This window comes from Salminus brasiliensis, chromosome 23, assembly GCF_030463535.1.
Source record: "Salminus brasiliensis chromosome 23, fSalBra1.hap2, whole genome shotgun sequence".
In the NCBI taxonomy this organism is placed as follows: domain Eukaryota; kingdom Metazoa; phylum Chordata; class Actinopteri; order Characiformes; family Bryconidae; genus Salminus; species Salminus brasiliensis.
The window spans coordinates 11,795,598-11,816,161 of record NC_132900.1 but is presented as its reverse complement, the minus strand read 5'-3'; the positions used below and the strand labels follow the sequence as shown (position 1 = coordinate 11,816,161).

Genomic DNA, 20,564 nt, shown 5'->3' with positions numbered 1-20,564 from the left:
ACTACAATTTATTGTCCAATTTAACAAGCTGAAAAGGGGATATTTTTCTTAAAAGTACTGTTCCTTATGTACTGGTGCTTACATAAGGAAAATAATGGCTTTGCAACATCACATCACAGTTGTCATATTGTTCCTCTACCATCACTTCTAGTTCTTGTTTACTAAATTTTCAGAAAGTTTAGTTTTACTATCCACTGCACAGATTTAACTGAATAATGGACTGATTAATTCCCTGAATTATTCATGATAAGCTGTAAAATGCAGCATAGCATAAAGGCTACGTTACAAAAGACCACATAAGGAAAAACAAGAAGATAAAATAATCTTTATGAATGCTTTTGTGAAAGATGACCCCCAAACTACTCAACCAGCTCACATTCCTAACATTACAATCACATGTCTTTGTAAACTGCTCTGGAGAAATGTTAATATGTAAAGATACAGCCTATTTTGAATGGTGATTTCACAGTTCAAAACTTTTAAGTGAGATTAACAAACTGCAAACTTAATGAGGTTATGTTTTCGTTTGAAGGGATAATTCGCATAATCTCAGTATTTTACAATCCTATAATGGCTCAAGTATTGTGATGTCATATGTTGTGGGCCCTCACCTCTTAGTTGCAATGTTAAAATTCACAGTTTCATTTAATCTCAACATCAAATCTGTCACAGATCTCAGAAATCGCAAACGTAAAGGTCAGACCCCACATATCTTAAACCGACAGACAACCTACAGTTAGAGAGGCTCTGGAGTTTCGAGTTCGTTCTTGTGCTTTCAATCATACTAGTGTAGACCCCAGCCAAGGCAAGCAAGCCTGGAGGCTCCACCAGCAGCAAGTTTAAACAGGGCGCATATTTCAATGTTGAGTGAGGGCCTACGTACACAAGATGACTATTTCGTAAATTTGATTTTCTGAGAAGTGTCATTTGGTGCCTCATACCTGAAAGAAAGTCTATGGAATTCTAGGAAGTTCACACTTCAGAATAAAAAGTAATATTTTTGCTGTTCAAGTAGAAATCTGAAAGTTTTAATATCTTCGGATTAATGGATTGGATAAGGTGATGTGTATCCAGGCCATGTATAGTTTTTTTTTTTTTTTATGGATCTTAACCAGCAATGCCACACTCCAGCATAGTCTGGTTATTTCTCTGCTCAAACAGGCCTACTTAACTTTGCCCAGTTCCTTAAAAGCATCTGATATGTTAGTTAACTGCTGAAGTCTCCCTGCACTAAGCCTGGCCAGTATTTTTTGTAAATCCAAAAATTACAAAACTTTACCAAAAAAAGAAACAATCCATCTGAAGCATCTTCAAGCGCTTCAGAAGCTTTGAATTGTCCAAGATAATTTTATGAATTAATAAAAGATCCTGTTTTTCTGGGCCCGTACAGATACTACTGTTGTAGGTAATGAATTGCAGGTACAAAAGCTTTGTGTAAATTAATTAAAAACCAGACCAAATGGTCAAGGGTCTGCATGGCAACTCCCAACTGTCTGAAATGTGTAGGTAAATTGTGGAATGCTTTTGCATTACAGTCTGTCCACTGAGTCCACATTAAGGCCACTCAAGGAAGGGCATGGTCGGAATTGGCCTTCTAAGTAGTTTGAACTGAACTCAAACATATTGTCTATGTAATCTGCTGGGTCATATCCTTTCCTTCAGATCTTCTGTTGTGGTTATTATTACTGTTACTGCCTGCTTTTGAGACCTTTCCGTCTGCAGCCTGCAGTGGCTCCAGAGTGGGAGCAAACTCTTGCCCACCTTCAGCTTCTTGCCCCTGGTTGCAGTGTCGTCCTAATATCTTGAAATGTCCGTTGTAGACGTTCCACATAATTAGCGCTATTAACATTAGCGACAGAAAGACGACTATGACCTGAAGAGCAACCACAGTGTTTTGTTGCTTCTGTGCTTGTGGCAGTAACAGAGATGTCTCTTCTGCCTGTCTGGTTTGCCCGGACCCCTGCCTCAGCTCATATGCAGCGTTCCGAGTGATGTAGTCCACGTTGTTGTAGGTTTCCACCGACCTGCAGGTGTAAAGGCCGCTGGCTTGAGCTGAGGCATTGAGGATCAGCAGACCGTCGCGTTGAATCTCGTATGTGTCGGAGCTGATAACTAGACGCTTGTCTACGTGCCACTCCACACGGGCCAGGTTTGAACTGGGCTGGCAAAATAGTTTGATGGTGTTTCCCGGGAGAAAGGACATATTCACGGCTTTAGAACTTTCTGTAACAGAACGCAAACATTTACACACAAAAAGATTGGTTTAATACTAATCATAATTTTACTTAATTAAATGTTTGTAAATTATAAAATAGTCTATAAACATCAAAACTTACAACCCAGTCCACATGGAACATTTCACTGAATTAGTTCAAACTGTTGTCTCTCAGAAAATAAGCAATAAGAAATGATATACTATATGGACAAAGATATTGGGACATTTGTTGACATATTGTTGGAGTGATTATGTGTACTGTCCTGGGAAGGCTTTCTACTAGATTTTGGAGCATTACTGTGAAGATCCGATTGCATTCAGCAACAACACCATTAGTGAAGTCAGGATGTTGGATGATCACCACCCCACCTCATCCCCAACTCCCCAACTCAAAAGTACTGACTGGAGCACCATAATTCCAGAGAACATAGTTTCACTGTTCCACAGCTCAATGCTGGGGGGCTTTATACCCCTCTAACCCACAAGTGGCATTAGACATGGTGCCAATAGGCTCCTGTTTATCTGCAGCAGAGAGACCAATTTTACTGCCAATTTTACTTCTCTACAGAAAATAGACAAGCTGTGCGTCAGCAATGGGTAAAAAAAAAGTAGCTGACTACATTCATATGAAGGGGCATCCACAAATATACAATGTATTGAGAAGGATAAGGTTTTGAGATTTGAAAGGCATTAATTAAGGTTAATTATCTAAATACATACACAATAAATACACAAAATCTTAATTTTTGGGTTACTTTATCTTTTTCATAATTTAAATCCTTATATACCTACAACCCACTCTAATACCGTAACAACATAAAACATAAAAGGACTTTTACACAGACAAACAAGACAAACTACCAGACAGGCAGACAAACCACTAGACAGAAAGACAAAGAAGCAGTCGAACAGACTACATATGATGATATGATTAGGGAGATATACAAAACATACAGACAAATGTTGACAGGACAACAAAAAGATTTGTTGGTTGAGCCAACATGAGAACATGATCAGTGGTGATGCTAGAAAACAGACAAAACCACCTCCATACATCCACACACATCACCCACCCCACCAGCCCCACAGGCAACAGTCTGCCTATCTCTCAGCACACCCTGCCAGGACCCTCCCACCCCACCACCCAATGGCCAGGACCCCAGAGGACCACCATAGAGAGGGGGCCACCCAGGCAGTGGACCACCCTGGCACCGAAGCAGCGGCAACACGACTATTCTTGGGGTACTTCTATTATAATCAGAAGGTTTCCCAAACCCTAACCTCTAAATGACAACTTGTGACAATATTTCTTTCTTTAATAGGAGCGAACAAAATTATTGGATGGGCTCTTTATAGTCCTGAGGCATCTGTAGATAATGAGTTTTGTTTTCTGTTTCATTGTCAGAACTTTTACATATCCTCTTTGTGGTATATATAAACATCTATGTGTTGACTCACCGATTAATGGACAGCGTGTAGCATTTCCATCCGTCAGACTCTGAATCACATCACTGTAGAAGAGAATAACTTAGTTGGTAGAAATCAGTTGCATTTACATCTTTCTACTTCTACTGAAGTCTAGACCCTTTTCTAAACACTCTCAAATCTAAAAAAAGTCATGTATATAAGGACAAATATATATTAAGATACACACAGTTTCATTTCAGCGGCTGACATAAATGAAACTTCATTTATTTTTACTGTATTGAAACATCACCTCAACTGTTGTGTCGTAGTTCACACCTTTCCATTTGGAGCATTAGTACTAAATCACAACTGGAGAAGCCAGTTCCTATGCTGATGGATGCTGAATGTCAGATGATCTGCTGCAAGTCAGTAGAATACTTGTGTTTCTTTGACTTTATATTTGTTTTAACTGAATTATATTTTAATGGATTTAGTTACTGGATCTGGGCAAAGACAACAAATCCAGTATTTTGATATTAATATTACAGTATGTGAGAAGTTTCACACAGCCATCTTAAATTTACTGCATTCTGGAATTTTCTCTTCTTCCATATGCCTAAAGCACATTGATACTCAGCTTAAAATTCTACACCATTTGCACTGATCTGAAGCCAGACTTCCTAAGATCAAATCTGATGTAGACTCTGCATGTAATTGATGTAGGCTGCCCCGGCTTCTCTTTTGCACATGTTCTGGACATGTTTAAAATGACACACGTTTTGGCAGTCTATCTTTAAGACCTTTTCTACAATATCTGGCCGGGACATAGAGGCACCACCATTTATTGTTTGGTATGTTCCTATAGCGGAAATCCCTCTTGGTAGATCGGAAATAAATACATTTGCTTTCTGTTCTCTTCTGGCCAGGAGACACAGTAACCCACCAACATACAGTCACTGGATCAGCGAAGTCATGTACCATTTTAAATTGGATAAGATTAGATATACTGTGAGGTGGTCCACTAGGAAGTTTTATGATATTTGGCAACCCTTCTTGACTTCTATTGAGAACACAGTAGCAGACAGCATGACAATGTAACTTTTGTTTGGGCTGTTTTTCTTCTCTCCTCCTTTCATTTTCTCTATGGAAACCTGGCCTTATATGTATGCAATCTTAAGGATGGGCGGTGTTTGTCGCTGTTATATAATGATACTATGCACATTATTATTCAATAAAAAGACCTTAAGACCTTTAATAAACATGATTTACTGCATTCTATGTACCTGTGTGAATCTTGCTGAACGCTGCTTACAGCTGTGCACTCTTTAGCGGTCAGTTTCCAGCCACAGTAGGGGTCTCTGGCTAGCACACAGTCAAGACAGGAGCGGTACTGGCCACATGAGCTTAGTGGCATCTGTGCTGCCGCCACCTCTGAGCCTGCATAGAGCTAATTTAATAAGAACACACATATTAGTTGCAAACAGAGTCAAAATAAGATGTACCAGATTTAACCGGATTTGAATCTTTAAAGTGAACTGAGCCATAATTAAATAAAATACCCTTTAAACCTCCTTTGAGGTTTAAAGGAGTCACTGGCAGGTTTCTATACTACAGCCTTACTGAAAATCTTCTATGGAGATGTAGAAGCTGTGGATACTTTTGAAAATAAAGCGTTTTTCTAGGATACAAATATCCACACTATTTCTTAAAATACTCCTCCAAGATCCAGTGACAAATTCTTGCACCTTTACCTTTATTAAGTAACTGCTGTGCTGTGCTTACCATGCTACTGGAGAGACGCAGGGTCTTTACTGGCTCTGTAGGCTGAAAGAGTTGCACCTCCTCTATTATCACTGTATGTCCATTGTAGTTCACCACTTTCAGCACTGAACCACTCTCTGTTACACACAAACACACACACAAACAGAAATGTTTGTATTTCAGAGGTTACACCTCACCCACTCTTAACCTTAACTTCAGTCAAAGATATGTCTGGTCTTTTTTGCTTATTGAAATAAAGCTACATTTTTGTAAAATAAATAAACATATTTCCTATTGACAAGGTCAATAGGTCAAATGGCCCAGGTCAAATGGCCCAATAACTTATTGGCTTTATGTAGGCTAGATGTTAACGTTGACTGTAATGTTGACTTCAGGTTGAAAATGTAATTAGATGGAACTCCATCACTCCAGAGAACACAATTCCACTGGTTCGCAACTCACAATTTCCCTTTATACCCCTCTATCTGACGCTTGACATTGGCCATCGTGACCTTAGGTTCACATGTACTCTTTGGCAGTGCTTGTGTGTGTGCAACTGAATGCCTGTGTCAGCAATGGGTGTACCAAAGTGTCTGGATACTTTTAGACATACAGTGCACCTGTAAATAACACTTACCGGTACCAATGAACATGACTTGATGGCTGCTTCCATCCAGTGCGACAGCACCGGCCACTACAATACGAGTAAACGCAGCTCCTCTTTTAACCAGTAGAGGGTGATCAGAGATGGGCTGGACAGCCTGGTCCATCAATGGCCTGTCTCTGATAAACTGGAGGGTTCTATCAGGCAGATCCAGAGACTGGGAAACCCCCTTCTCCCGTGCTTCGTTATTGATACACTAGGGAGAACAACAGTTTGATAACTCCGAAAACCTGAATAGCTAACTTGCTGCAATTATTAACTTGCTGAAATACTGAACCTGTTACTGAGTAATAGCAGTGAAACTCACAGCTCCCGGGCGAGGGAAGGGCACATCACCGCTGTACATCACCCACTTCACGAATGACGTCTCCACGGGGACTGGAGTTTTGAACTTGCCCTCTGAGAAAACCTGCCTGATGTCTGCTATCCTGTAGGCACACACTGCAGCGTACTGTGAAGTGTGCCTGAAAATCAAACACACCAAAGCCCTGTTTAGTTTGGGGGAAATTTAAATTCACAGAGCTACGATGCTAATGAAACTAACAAGTGATGGAAGCATATGAACAACAGTTTGACCTTCCATGGAATCACACCAATTACATTTACAGTTAAAAGTTGGTGAACTAAAGGATGTCATTTTTTTGTTACCTTTATGTAATGGCTAAATACAGATTGTGCTATTAGCTTCAGCATGTGGAAGCAGGTGGTAGAGTAACATTACAGGATTTTACACAGCAGTTACATACTGCTGGCATGCCAAGCCTGAAGTGGCATGACAGGGACAGGGACCTCTTACAAGTCGTTTTTTCTGTATGGGTTGGGTAATTGGTGGCCCCAAATTGGGGAGGAAATGGGCAAAAAAAAATTGATAAAAAAAGAGACAAAAATCCTGGTAGACTAGAGTTATGCAAGCTTTATGTAAGCTTTGTGTTGGTCTGTAGTGAATCACACTCACGACTGAGGGGTAAAGACGGCGTAGAAGACGCAGGTGCTCCAGTCGCCAGGGCAGAAGCGGAACACATCCTGAATGAGGAAAGGAAGGCTAGTATCAGGAACAGGACAGTCGAGACGAGCCTTTACAAAGGACGTCCACTTCCTCTGTAACGTCCGCATTCCACCCATATCGTTCTGGAAAAGAGAGCCAGATATAGAAAAAAAAGGCGAAACACAAGGAAGCAAGATGACACCAGCTAATTTACACAATCATAAGTACTGGGAAATAGGCCTATAGATCTATATGTCCACTACGTCTCTACATTCATACCCAGACTTTGGGTAGAAAAACTTGCCTGTAGAGGTGCGGCTTACCTTACAGACTCGGGCCACCCGTGACACTTCCAGCTTGCTGTAAGAGTCATACTCCACAGCTGTTTCACTAAAGAAGATGTAAATCTTGTCATCGTCCCCTTCTGGGCTCTGCTCCCCTTCAGCTATGTGCTGCATGCCAATGAAATTGGGCTCTAAAATCAACAGCATTTAATCACTAACAATTTCAAATGCGTGTCAAGCTCACATACTAGTTTACTGACTCATACTGCATCAAATTATCAAGGTGCATTTTGTTACATATGACAGTACATTATGAGTGCTTGCTAGGATTCAGTAGTGGTGTTTTAAAGCCAATGAGGCAGCTGCGGTAGATTTTAATAGGTTACTGAAGACTGACGTAGGGGAGATATTGCAGCAGAATATGTAATGAAACATATCTTTTAATGTCAGTTTTTGAATATAACATAAATAAATGGAAATGCATGTTAATGACAGTACAGCCTCAAATGTGTGTGACTGAGCATTCTAAAGCAGTCTTTGGATAGCAGAGCGTGCAAGGCGTCCAAGGACCTTGGCTGCAAGCTTGACTTGACTAAGCGATCTTTTGATTGCAGTGCATTGTAGGATTGTAAGAGTGGATATTCAGACTAACAGAAAAAACAGTGCGATGCCAAAACACTTTACGCTACAGTGAACAGGGCACAATTTTGTACTGAGTTCATCTGATATGTATAATGAGAAAGATACTAAATTTCAATGTTTCTTTATTTGTTTTATCATTTTCTTTTTCTTGTTCTCCCAATTTGGTACAGCCAATTTACCCACCTATTTTTAACTTGCCCTCCCTCTAGCATTAGCCATGCTTAGCTCTTAAAGAGCTGTATTTAAAAACTTCCATGTTTAAATTAACAGCAAGTGTAATACAGGCAATGACAATGCGATCAACCAATCATGCCCTGATTTCCAGTGAGTGTGACTAATTACTTGAAAAAAGTACATCACTGACTGTGAACACGAGCAGAAGTTTAACTAATGGATTTTAGTCTGTTGTAAGAGTCATGTGCCAGGACCCTTTAGAGTTTTTATAGTGACTGAAACACAAACTGCTTCATACAAGGAAAGAATACATAATAAAGTCTGTTTTAAGCTTCAGATAAAACATACAGAACTTAAATTGTTTTACCACTGTTTGTTTGCCACTGTTTTATTCCAGTAGTTCTTCATTTTTAAACTAGATTTTTAAACTTTTAAAAGATTACTAAGAAAAACATTTAAAGAGACAAATATACCAACATCAACTGTCTAAGACTGGCATCACTGAACCATTTACAAATAAAATATTTTAGCTGTATCTTTTTTCAAATCTTTGTTGTTTGTGCTTGTATGTACATTATATGTATTTGCATGAAATCTTACCGTTTAGCCAGGAGGTTTTGAAGTCGGTGCGGATAGGTTCAGGGGAGCCTCGCATCACTACTGGCTCTGAGCCTAGGAAATTGATTGAGGTCGCTGAAAACAGAACTCCATCTAAAAGAGGAAAAAAGCAAAAACGTGAAAACTTACTACATTCTTCTCAGCGTTAAATGCTCAAGGTCAACTCTCAAATGCCATTACTCTGCACTATAACAATGACATAATTTAATAATTAACTTCCAACTGCTCCTCAGGCGCCGCACTGCTCCGGGCATGTGTGTTCACTGTTTACTGTTCACTGCACAGATGGGTTAAATGCAGAGAACACTCCTATGTGTGCAGCACAAATGGATACTGAATGGTTCTTCTCCTTCTTCCAGTATCTTTTGACAGGTTCAACACATTTTTAGCATGTTTTGCTGCTAAGAATGAAAATAAATCAAATTAACTGATTAACTACTGGCTGAATTGCAATTCCTACTTTCAGTAAGCGATATGTAAAAAAAATAGTTCATGTAAAATGATTTGCTTTGTTTTTGCCTGCATTATTTCTTAAGGTTTACCCCTATTTTGGTTGCATAAAACATTCAAAAGCACTACCACTTATAGTTACATATATTGCACAGTGTCACTTAGAGTCAAACAACTGTATCTGTATACTGACGTAAAGTGCAAAACTGGAAAAGAACTCCAGACTCCAGAAAAGGCAAATACTGCAACCAATGTGCAATGAAAAAAGAACACTGTGTTCCCTACTGTGATATATCTCTTCTTTACATCAAAAGGGATCTGCAAGATGTCAGAAAAAAGGATGTCTGTCCAAGCTTGATGAAAAATGGTAAATCTTTATTACCTCAGAATGAGCGGCGCTAGGCTGAACAACCAGTAGTAGAACACAACATAGGTACCCAGTTCAGACAATGATCAACCTAATGGAAATTGAGTTGTCACCTTCATGTCTAGACCAGTTCCCTTTGTCAATGAAGTTTTAGGTTGATTACGTCTTTTGGTCAAACAGCTCTTCCTGTGTTACTCTGTCGTATGCTAAATAAGCCAAATGGTTTCCTCACTTTGGAGGGAGATACCATGGTTTGGACCTTTTATTATGATAATGATGCCATTAAGTGCTGCAGGGTAAGCCAGTCACCTTTGGGTCCATACTGTACCAAACTTACAAGAACTTAAGGCAGAGCTGGAGAACATACCAACAAGTTCTGAGGCGTATCTCTGGAAAGGATCAAACGGACACTTTCCCTTTCCATCTTCTCGTTTATTTTCCAGGGTCAGCCTGCCATCTGTATATGACTGAAAGAGAGAAAACACAGCAAAGGATCTGTGTGAGTTTAAGCATTAGCACAATGTACACCACTACGTGAGAAATAACATGACAGGAGGATATTGTGGCAGCTGCAAACACCAGCTCTGGCTTACCATGTAGTCGCAGGTTGGACTGAAAGCATTGGTCCCACAAACATACATCCTACCATCAGCAATTTTATGAAGAATCCGGATATAGTTCTGGCACTCGATCTGAAAAAGAGATAATAGTTAGTAAAAATTAACCATGACAAACAGCATTCAGTAAGTCTAACAATTCAGTCCTCACCAGCCCAGCATGACCTTCAACTAAACACCACCCTACCCTCCCCAGTTGTTAAGGAAGCTGAATGAGAACAAAACAGTGGATCGGCTATGGAATATAATCATTTATTCTGGATGTCAGAAGTCAATTAAATAGCATGGTTGATTCTAATACGTCCTAATAATCATTACACACCAGGATTAGCCAGTAAGACAGGCAGCGATATATAGAGTTTATAACCCTATATCTCTGTAATAAGAGATATAGACAATAAGATATATATTTTTTTGCTATTAAAAACCTCTACAACACATTAGAACAGATGCAACTAAACACAAATACAGCAATATAGAACTCTTTTGAAGAAAGTAGTTGAGATCTTATGAGCGAGTTGAGGTATATTATTAGGTTGGATGTATACAGTGCAGAATGTGCATAAGTTGTAAGCCATGGTGAAAAGAAAAAGAGGTTAGAACATGTGAAAGAACAGGAAATGAATAGAAACAGACAGAATCTAATCAGAGCAGTTGGGGTGGCAGCTAACCTCACTGGCACCTTTTCGGAATGTTTTAGATATTATTAGACTGATTTATGGCTCACTTATTTTCAGAACATATTTTCATATGTAGTGCACAGGTACATTTTTAAAAGCAGACTAAGCCAAAACCAAAAACCTTAGAGACATTACCTGTGAATCTTTTCCTTTGTGTGAACACTTGTCTTGCATTTCTTGGGGAACTTGCCATTTCACCTAAAAAAAAATGGCAAAATAATATGTTATACACTGTCACTTTTACTAAATATTCAAATATAAACTACTATAATCTACAGATATCTACACATATACAGGAGTGTACAAAATACAGGATGTACAAAAAAATATCAACAAGGTTAGTGTGTCTAATGAAGTGTCCAGTACATGAACACAGCGATAAAAAGCCAATGGCTGTTCAAATGCTGTTCTGACGGACACACATTAACACTGCCATTTTGGTATCACTGACGCATTGAGTATGCCAGAGGCAGATTATATCTGCCCAATTTCATTATTTAACATAATCTTTGGTACACAGACAGCATTATTGATATCATGGCCTGTTGGATCATTGCCTTTCAATTTCCATATTTTTTAGTATTGGAAATATATTGCAAAACAAAAAAAGTTTTTTTTCCCCAATATTGTTCAGCGCTAATCTACACTCTTAAATACAAAGAATCATGTTTGTAATAGAGATTTGTAAGTCTGAAGAAAAGGTTCTTCACAGTGAGAGTGGTTTATGTGGTGTTTTCACCACATGTGGTGTTTTCAGTGTCTAGCACATTTTATGTAGAACTTCTCACTATATTAAGTATAGCAAATATAAAAACAGCATTTTATTACTAATATTATTATTACACACACTCACAAATGCACCACACCAAAACATAAAAACAGCCAGATCAAAACTCTTAAAACTCTTAAAATTCAAAGCTGAGAATTGTTCTCCTGACCATAGCCCTCTTATGGGTGATATTGGAAAGGTCCAGGGCAAAGATGGCTTCTCTGGCTCCGAGGATGAGCAGCCCAAGGTCTTCCCTCAGCAGCATGGTGGAGTAGTTCCACACCCCCTCCTCTCGAAAGACATGACCACCGTTACCTAGCAACAGGGACACAACGCTCTTTAGTGTCCATTGTGTATTATAAGCTATTGGGCTGGACACACGTGCTGTTTGTAACAGGCCTACCGAACAAAGGAAACTTCATCTGTCCAATATTTAGTAATATAAGATAATTCAACTGTAAATTTACTGCACACTACATGCAAAGGCTTTACAACACAATATTTTTGGGCACAATCAAATATTAACACATTGTTTAATATAAAACCAATCTCACTGCAGGTAAATGTACAAAATGACTGTGAAATGCAAGTGGTTCAAGCCATAAGTAGGAAGGACTCAGAGTTACAGACCATGCTAAAATAAAGTTCAAGGAAAATTACAATTCCAAATGTGTTTTTAAAAAGTGGTGATCAAGTCTTACACTACAAACAAACCAAAATCTAATAAATATATATTATGATGTTGTTTTAAGAAAAATATTGAACTTATTTTAAGATTTTTTACTTGTTTTGATCCAGTTATTGTCTAGTAAAACTGATTTATTTTATTGTCAGACAATACAAATGTTACAAATTTCACCTGTTTCAGGCATTACACATTAACCATCTCAAACCAAAAAAAAAAACACTCACATGTAGAAATATTACGTATACTGACTATATTTAATACACTTTCACATTCCAAGAAAAAGGTTTTTACAGTGTAACTTTTACTGTAATTGACATGACAAGTGACTTGGCGCATGGTACAGTACAGTCCAGTTTAATTACAAAAGTGATCTTCTGAAAAACAGAAGACAAGTGACTGTAAGTGACAGCTCACTTACCACTGAGGGGGACAGTTCTCCGGGGTGTGCTGAGCGAGATCTGTTTTGCGGTCAGCAGAGGCAGACACCAAAGACACAGAACCAGGAGAGGCAACATGTCTTCGGCTCTTCAGCTATCCCAGTCTAGGCAACGTAACAAAGCCCACTCTCAGCCTCCTCAGGCTCAGACTGTAAAAGAGCTCAGCCGTGCTGGAGGTTCCGAAAAGCAACGGCTTCAACGGATCTCTCCTCCAGTCAACGGTGCCTCCATAAAGAGATATATGACTTGGCTTTGTCCATGCGGGCTGCTTCTTCAAAGACCCAGGAACCATGTGAGGCCATCTGGGAGAGAGAAAGAGTGGAGAGAGAGAGAGGTAGAAAAAAAGAAAGAAAGAAAGAGAGAGAGATTAGGATGGGGGGGGGCAGTGAGTGAGTTACAGAGAGGCATAAGAGGCAACAGTAGTGGCGGCAGTAATTCTGTCACTGCTATAGTAATGTAAATGTGGCTTCAGAAAGCTCTTTCCGCAGCAAGGAGACACCCAGGTCTGTTTTCACGTGTTATGGGATGAAACAAAAGCCAGCGCCGTTGACTGAAACACTTAATCCAGTGTTGCAGTCACTCGTCAACTCGTTGTGTACAGGTTCAAATGTTCAGGCTGTCATATCAGAGGCTGGAGGTGGTCAATATGCTAGGCATATACCCAACTGCATACTGTTTAGTGTAGAGCTGATGCAGTTAATATACACTCACTGAGCAATTTATTAAGTGGACATGTACACCTACTCATTCATGTGATTATCAAACAAGCTAATTGTGTGGCAGCATTGAAATGCATAAAATCATGTATACACAGATCAGCCGCTTCAGGTAATGTTCACATTAATCACCAGAATATGGAAAAATGTAATGTCAGTAATTATGATCATGACATGATTGTTGGTGTCAGAAGTGCTGGTTTGAGGATTTCTACAAATGCTCACAAAATTTTCAACACAACAGTCTGTGGAGTTGCACTTAGCTAGTTGAAGAGAGAGATCAATGGAGAATGAACAGTCAGGTTGGAGCTGACACAAAGGCTACAGATAACCACTGTGTACAATTGTGGTGAGCAGAAAAGCACCCTGAACATTAGTCAAACAAGGCGGATTGGTTTCTGTTAGCCAGAAACAGAAAACCGTGGCTGCAGCGAGTAGAAGCTCACCAAAACTGGGCAGCTGAAGACTAGAAAAGTTGATGAATTTCTACCGAGACACACAGAGCGAACAGCATGAATGAACAAAATGAATGATGTCATTTAAGTACAGTTCAGATCAAATGTTTACATACACTCATCACAGATTTCTCAGAACTGTTATTTTTCTGGGACAGAATTTTTGACGGCTAACATGGTTGTTCCAGCAGCTTCCAGTTTATGATAAGCCTGTCCATTATTGGTTCTTGGGCTGTTCCTGAACCAATATACCAATTTTGCACTTGGTAAAGTGGCCACTACTCCTAATAACTAGTACATACGTGAACTTTTTTTAACTGATAATGTCTGATACACTCATATTAGTGCCACACACATACTACCATGAACAAACTGCCTCAGAATATGCTTCTGCAAAAAATGTTAGGTTCCATCAACGAACACGCAGCTTTTGTAGGTGGTGCACTGCATCCTGTATTCCTGTGTACTCATGATGAGACATCCACCTGATTCAATTAATGATCATGAGCTGAATGACGTGTTTTGGGTAAAGCCTGAAATTGCGCAGTGCCATGGTCCTCCAAGTCTGGATTTGAGAAGCACTACATCATGACCTTGGCTAATCACAAATTTCCAAAAAGAAGAAGAGAAGTTGTAAGAAGCTTTCCGACTAAGGGTGAAAAAATCAGTGTCAGTCGTTCGTCCCTGTTCAAATAGTGTACAGTTATTGCTGAACGGGCATGATGCTTTACCTTCAGAGTAAATTTAGAGAGAAGCTGACCTCATCTCCTTCCTCTTAACAGCCTTAAACACAGACTTCTGTTTTTCGTTTTCCTGAAACAGTGTTATTTCATTTTATGCTGATCATGACAGAGTCTGCTAGTGGATGTAACATACTCAGAGTTGCCAGTTCATCTGGAAGCATGTTGTGAATTTGCCTGGGCATGGACTCTAAAAGATGCAGAACACATTGTGCAGGCATGTTGTTCCATGTGGAAATGATTGCACTGCACAGTTTCTGCATAGTCCTACTGAGAATGCTTTCCACCTCCCCCTACTGAATCTGAAGACTGCTGTTATGTTTCTGGAACATTTCAGTGATGTGCTTTTATCATCATGATGGAAGGTCTGTCTGAACGTGTATACACTGTAGCCATGCAAGGATGTACTTGACCAGTCCAGATATTCTCCAGAAGGTATTAGAAGTCCTCATGTGTGCCAGTAAAACATTCCAGACACCAGCACCGACCTGTAGATTCCACACCAAGCAGGATAGTCTTTGGACTAGTTTGAACCACATTCAGATCCTTTCATCAGCCTCATGCAAAAAGAAGCTGAATTCATCCCACTAGACATCTTTTTTTATTACAGGAAAATTCTTGTGCCCAATGAAGATGCACAATGTTGTTATTCTCTAATAACATCGACGTGCAACATGGACTTGTTGTAGAGCAATTGTAGACAGTTTTATAATTTAGAAATGCCGTGGCAGTTTGGGCACCCCTGGTCAAAATGTCTGTTACTAGGAATAGTTCAGCGAATACAGGATAAACTGATATCCCAAATGACCTGAAGCTAAATATCAAGCATTTTTTCATGATTTAAACTTTAAACTTTCTTATTTCTACATTTTACAATCTTAAAATTACAAACTGCAAACTTATAACTGGAAAAAAAGCCCAAAGCAAACGTTTGTGCACCCTGCATGGCAAATACTTACATAACCCCAACTTTTGCCCAGCTTGTTATTTAAAAATAGCATCTTTCAGTTCTTGGTTGGGGTTTTTTCCAATTACGTTTAGTTTGAGGAACTGTGAGGACCATGACAAAGCCTTCAGCTTGAGGTAGTTCACTGTGGATTGTAAGGCAAGATTAGGATCATTATCCTACCACAGTAACAAAAATGTGGATTAGAGCTGCCCAAGCGTTTGCATGCCACTGTAGGTGGTGCACTCTATGGAGATGCTTTGTTAATCTGTGTTGGGTTTGTCTTTCTTATTTGACCCTTGTGTTCCACAAACTTCACTCAGTGTACAAAAGGAAAACGCATTATACTTTTTGAATTCTGCTCACTTTAATCTGGTATTCAGTCTGGCATATGAGTACACGGTGGCTATTTATTTAGTGTCTCAGAAATAACTGCTATAAACGATATTACAACATAACATTTTATGCCACAAATTGATCTAATAGCATAATAATGCAATTACACCACAATTTTCAATATACAAATAAAAAAAACTGAGAATGGAACAAGTTTTTTCGGCATGGATCGGATCTTTTTTTGAATCAGAAAAAAAAGAATAAACTGAGAGACATTTTGCTGTCCACTAAAACACCAGGGTAAAGTCACTTCTCATGTTTGACCACGTTCACTCACTATACTGAGTTATTTGGTTAGGTGCTAAGTCTTTACTCTTTTTTCCCAAGAGACTCATTAGTTTTACACACATTTTACACTGCGCTTGATGGCTCGGGACCCCTCTGCAACACTTGTTGTATCACAATAAGACATACACATGTTGCAAGGAATTTTCTGTTTGTCTTGCATTGGAATACAAGCAAATGTCTGCTTATGATTTCAATAAACAGTGTGAAAGACTGTTGAACCGTGAGTGGATGGGTAAGATGTTACACCACTACATGTCACAGGCCACTCTGTGCATGTGGAGGTACCATTATATGATGTATTGGTCACTGTGCGCACATGACAAGTGTCACTAAAAATAAAAAACACAAACTAAAATGCGAGTATACACAATGGGCAGTAACAAGGTTAGCAAAAATGAACGAAGTCAAGTACATATAGTGTACGATAAGTCGGTAACGCAATTATCTTGACAGGCCTTGTCTGATATAGGTTTTTGTTTTTTTTTGGCTTTAGTCTGCAACACAGAACCACAAAGAATGTTGGAATGCAAGTAGATAATATCATGCCTCACTCTTACTGCATTTACATCAAAGGAATGCTAAACTTTCTCAATAATAACAATAAAAAATGTACTTTGTGGGATATGCAGATGAAAATGCTGATATTCACACATTTAAAAGAACTAAAATGCCCTTTCAAACCACAAGCCAGTCCACCTTTAGCTCTAACCTGCCTCCTGACACACGTGAGCCCTCTAATAAGTGTCTTGCGGCAGTTGACTAAGCGATCCAGGTGTGCAGGAAGCAAGAACAGAGCAAAAATGTCGACTGGTTTGACAGCTTAGGCCCCAAACGGCCCTCTGTGTCTCAAAAGAGGATGCTGTAGTGTTTCTTGTTAAAGATGTTAAAAGGAAGGATTACCTCAGTCAACCAAGAATGACTAATAAACCACTGTAGCTTTGTTTGGTTTAAGGGCTCTTATCGAGGAGGTTTGTGTCTTTATGGCAGTGGAGTTGTTATCACTAATGCAACAACATGGGTGTGATGCAGGAACTGGCACTACAGAGATCGAGCGAAGCTTGTCGGACTGCACTTAGGATGTTTCACACAGTTCAACCTCAGGTACACATGCATGTGCGCACACACACACAAAACACACGGACAAGCATGCACAGGCTTAGACAGAGTTGCAAAATTTCTCTCTTCCTGCCAAGAATTCTCAAGGAGAGACAAGACAACAGAGCAATTGTTAGAGAAATACCTTCCAGACTGGTGAACTTTAGACAGTGAATTAATGGCACACTTCTAAATGGCCTTAAAGGGTCCCTTTTATTTAATAAAAAGTAGTATATAGTTAATGTGAATTATAACACAGTTAGTTCTGACCTTGCAATGTGACTCGCTGAGAGGCACTCTCATGATAATGGCACACGAAAAGCATCTCTGTGAATATTCACCTGCATTGTGCAGATGTAGACTACCATTGGTCAGGAAGCCAAATAAAAAACTAAATAGGCAAGTGTAACAAGCCACAGGTATTGAAACTGTCAAACAGGACAAACTGATCATGAACTAGTACTGTGTCCTAACAACAAGCAACTAGGGCTGACCCCTGAACGTTGAAGCGTTGAAGAGAAGGGGTGGTTAGTTAGGCTAGCAATGAAGATGTTTTTAAGAAAAGTACGAAGAAGAAGAATCCTAAACTTAAATGCAAGCTCTGTGTGCATGAGCTGTAGGACCCTCAGTGTTTACATGCAGTAGCTGTCAATTAACGTCACAGTTTAAACCTATTTTTCTTCACAGGCGTGAGTAAATTTTGTTAGTCAGTGTTTGTCTCTGTTGTCTACAAAATCAAATAAAAATATAATACATATAAAACTAATAATACAGGAGAAGGCATGCTCTACCATGAAGACTGGCCAATATTTCCATAATTAGTTTACCTCTGTCCACTTCCTCTGTAAGTTCTACTGAGTTTCAGGCTTATTATAAATTACCAAGCACACATTTCCCATTTTAAGTAACCATATTTCAATCATATCAGTATCAGTAACTGATATTTACAACTCTACTACACTGAGTTTATGATGGTGAGGAGCTTGAAAAACACTCCTTGCGCTGAGTGGCTTGTAATAAATCTCTCTTGAGGCAGTTCAGTGTGTCGGTACAAAGTCTAACTTCAGTATAATGGCAGTGGCGACAATCCAGATAAGAAACCTACCTTGTACACCAATCTGGGTCTGTCACTTGTCCTGTGAAATACTCTACAGCATGACTTGACACTCACTCACACACGACCTGTCGTCCCCTTTATGCAAATCTTTGTGTGTGTGAAGGATAAGCTGCTGTCTCTCCTCCAAGCCGGAGTGAATGGAGCTCATGGAGTCACCGGCATTGTTGCTGTGAAAAAGTCAAACTGCTCGGAGCCTGCGGTGAAGAAAGAGTGAAAGAGCTTCAGTTAGATTCCTCAGCCTACGAAACCAAGAGAAAGAGTACACAGATACACACACTTACACACTCTCTCTCTCTCTCTCTCACACACACACCCACATGTCACTGCAGGAGGGAGGGAAAGAGGCAGCAGAGAAAGAGAGCGCGGAAGAGAGGCACTTCACACTGCGTCCTCCTGTAGAAATGTAGTTAGCTACACTTTTGTTGACTGGTTAAATGTGCCTATTCCAACCTCCCCAAACACACAGTGGGCTTTGAGGCGAGTGGAGGCACTTGGAGCTGCTGAGCAAAAAGGTCTTTATTTATTTATTGGAGGCAATGAACGTTAAAGGACTTCTACAGCATTTTTCAACCTAATTTGGACATGTTCTCTAAGTACATGGTAGCTAGCCACACTACACTCACACATGTCCAAACGTTTGTGGTTTATGGTTTGCGAGGTTATTCACGCATTTAACTCACTTAAATCATGGGTGTGTTCCCAGTAAACTGAATGCAGTGCTAGCTAGAGACTCCACTACAATGCTAATTTATGCTAGCATAGCGTTACTCGTAGGATTCTAGCTAGCTAGCTGGCTAGGAGTGCGTTAGCTAGCACAAAGCTAAGGGTAACGGACACTTTTGGCCATTCTAGAGTAAACATGGATATTTTAATCTTGTATATGATCATACATGTTTTATTTAAGACGTGTTATACATATATTTAATATTTTACCTTGTGTGTAGCAGTTTTACAGTCACACTTTCGGTAGCTAATGTGTCCTGTGTGTAAGTCCTCGCACATAGACCCGCAGCTTGTTAAGCTATCAGTCAGAAAATACGTTAACTGTTTGTCCCGCCCACTGGAAATCAAAGCCGTGATTGGTTGATTCCACTGTCAATTTTGGGTTACGCTTTTTATGTGACCAATGGGAGAGCTCACTTGGCTGTAGCTACCCAGAGCCAGTTAGAAGTTAATTCTTATTGGACAATCGTCCGGTAGGCGTTTCAAGAATGTATATATATATTTTTTGGTTTAATAAAAAAGAAAAGAAAAGAAATATCACGGTTGTACTGTCTGATAATTATGAAATTATTATGTATTATTATTTTTATTTTTTAATTAATTAATTTATTTATTTAGGCCGTCTCTTGAAGTTAGGATGTCCTGGGGTTCTTCTCCAACACCAAAGCAGATTAGTCTGAGAAACACAATAATACATGTCCGGTGTTCGTCAGCTGAAGTTCTTCATGTCTTACTCAAGAAGCGCTTGAAGCTTCGTGTTTTACATTGTTTTCGTGCAGTCTAAGCTTGCCACATAATGGTACAGGACGTCCACAAAAGCGTGTGTGGCAAGTCTTAACACGAACAGGTGGGTTTTATGGTCGCTTGCGTGTCTTCCGTGTGTCTTCTTAACATCTTAAACCGGCTTCAGTTCGACCTGCTGTGGTCTGTGTACTTCTCAACCCTGAGAAAAAAAAGGGCTGCATGCAAAACTGAAACTGTAAATGAAGCGAGGTTGCTTTCAAAGCTTTTCCAGGCACGCATGACTTAGTTTGCTCCATATCTGCGTGTGAAATCATTCTCACGACACTGAGGGTACGAGGAAACAACCAGAAACCAGAGTCTCCCCGTATGTCAGTTCCATAATAACCACTGTTCAATCACACACATCACAGCTGGAGAGGAATCCAGGGCAGTATTTCACAAAACAAGATTTCCCAATAAAGACGGGATACTTCATCCCAAACCGAAGATTGCTCAAGAGGAATGATCTTACCTTTAAGGTAAGTTAATCAGGCTAACTGAGGAAGCAAACGCTGTTGTGAAATGCCCTCCAAGTCTGACTGAAGAC

General features: G+C 39.6%; 1 protein-coding gene across 3 annotated transcripts; it reads right to left on the bottom strand.

Moving 5' to 3' along the window:
- Positions 1-310: 310 nt before the first annotated feature.
- Positions 311-20,564, bottom strand: sema4e (semaphorin 4e). 3 transcript variants are annotated; one of them, XM_072668325.1, is made up of 16 exons: positions 20,490-20,564; positions 18,500-18,705; positions 12,740-13,060; positions 11,803-11,948; positions 11,000-11,062; positions 10,161-10,259; positions 9,935-10,034; positions 8,733-8,843; positions 7,356-7,507; positions 7,003-7,175; positions 6,355-6,511; positions 6,021-6,243; positions 5,405-5,520; positions 4,906-5,069; positions 3,674-3,726; positions 311-2,223 (listed from the first exon to the last, which is right to left on the bottom strand). In XM_072668325.1, exons 3-16 carry the CDS (start codon positions 12,834-12,836, stop codon positions 1,628-1,630), a joined length of 2,250 nt encoding a protein of 749 aa, XP_072524426.1. In that variant the 5' UTR covers positions 12,837-13,060; positions 18,500-18,705; positions 20,490-20,564; the 3' UTR covers positions 311-1,627. The 3 variants fall into 3 exon arrangements, with proteins under 3 accessions (XP_072524426.1, XP_072524427.1, XP_072524428.1); XM_072668326.1 differs by lacking the exon at positions 20,490-20,564 and adding an exon at positions 19,445-19,517; XM_072668327.1 differs by lacking the exon at positions 20,490-20,564 and adding an exon at positions 18,793-18,816.

Excerpts from the sequence above, each read along its gene's own strand:
- sema4e (XM_072668325.1), bottom strand. The coding sequence starts at position 12,836 with ATGTTGCCTCTCCTGGTTCTGTGTCTTTGGTGTCTGCCTCTGCTGACC. Across the intron at positions 10,035-10,160 it reads GTCCAACCTGCGACTACATG|TCATATACAGATGGCAGGCT; the intron begins GTAAGCCAGAGC and ends TCTCTCTTTCAG. Across the intron at positions 6,512-7,002 it reads GCCGTCTTTACCCCTCAGTC|GCACACTTCACAGTACGCTG; the intron begins GTGAGTGTGATT and ends TTTGATTTTCAG.